This window comes from Monopterus albus, unplaced genomic scaffold (genome assembly GCF_001952655.1).
Source record: "Monopterus albus unplaced genomic scaffold, M_albus_1.0 scaffold76.1, whole genome shotgun sequence".
NCBI classification, from domain to species: Eukaryota; Metazoa; Chordata; class Actinopteri; order Synbranchiformes; family Synbranchidae; genus Monopterus; species Monopterus albus.
In genome coordinates, this window is record NW_018127956.1 from 555,756 (window position 1) to 556,435 (window position 680).

General features: G+C 44.6%; 1 protein-coding gene across 1 annotated transcript in view; it reads right to left on the minus strand.

Annotated features, from left to right (window-relative positions):
- Position 1: 1 nt before the first annotated feature.
- The window catches only part of capn15 (calpain 15), a gene marked incomplete at its 3' end in the record, with an annotated part of 29,392 nt that continues 28,713 nt past the window's right edge, over positions 2-680 (minus strand). The window contains exon 12 of the mRNA XM_020606100.1: positions 2-185. Within this exon, the coding sequence (XP_020461756.1) occupies positions 2-185 (184 nt within the window). The remainder of the gene's footprint in view (positions 186-680) is intronic.

The window sequence follows — 680 nt, forward strand, 5'->3', positions numbered from 1 at the left end:
TGGGTGTTGTGAGCGCCCGCGGCCGATGCAGCCCATCAATGTCTGGGGTGAGCTGGGGGCTGTGGGTGGCCTTGGTGGGCATCCAATCTCCTAGTGAAGCCTGGGCTGCTTTGCGGTGAGCCAGGCGGTGTGTGATGGAGAAGCCGGCATTTCCCTCCAGCTGTGAAAGCACCACCAGCACCTGCCTGCAGATGGAGACAAGGAGCTGATGAGAAACACCTCTAGGTTTGGGCCTTTCTATGCAAGTCAAAGCAGGTCAAGGACAAGCTGGACCTTCTGAATACATATATATATATATATATGTTTTTCTTCAGTGGTTCATTGTCTCTCTCTCCTTATCCTGGATTTATAAATCTGGCATGAGAAAAAGTTGAAAGAACTTCCACTGATCCCCCCAAAAACCTCTCTCCTTCATACATAAAGATTTTTTTTTCGGCACCTCCTCCCACCTAACAATTTTCATACAGTGCCAAAATATACCACTGACATGGGAACTGCTTATTAGTTACTCAGCATGCAACACTAGTAGATAATATACTTACCAATGTTATTGACAGCAAAATGACAAGTGGATTACTTATAAATGATATTAGTGATCATCTACCAGTATTTGTGGTTTATGATGGCCAGTATAGAAAAGAGAGGCCAAAAACAAATCTTTTCTATAGGAGGGTGACGAA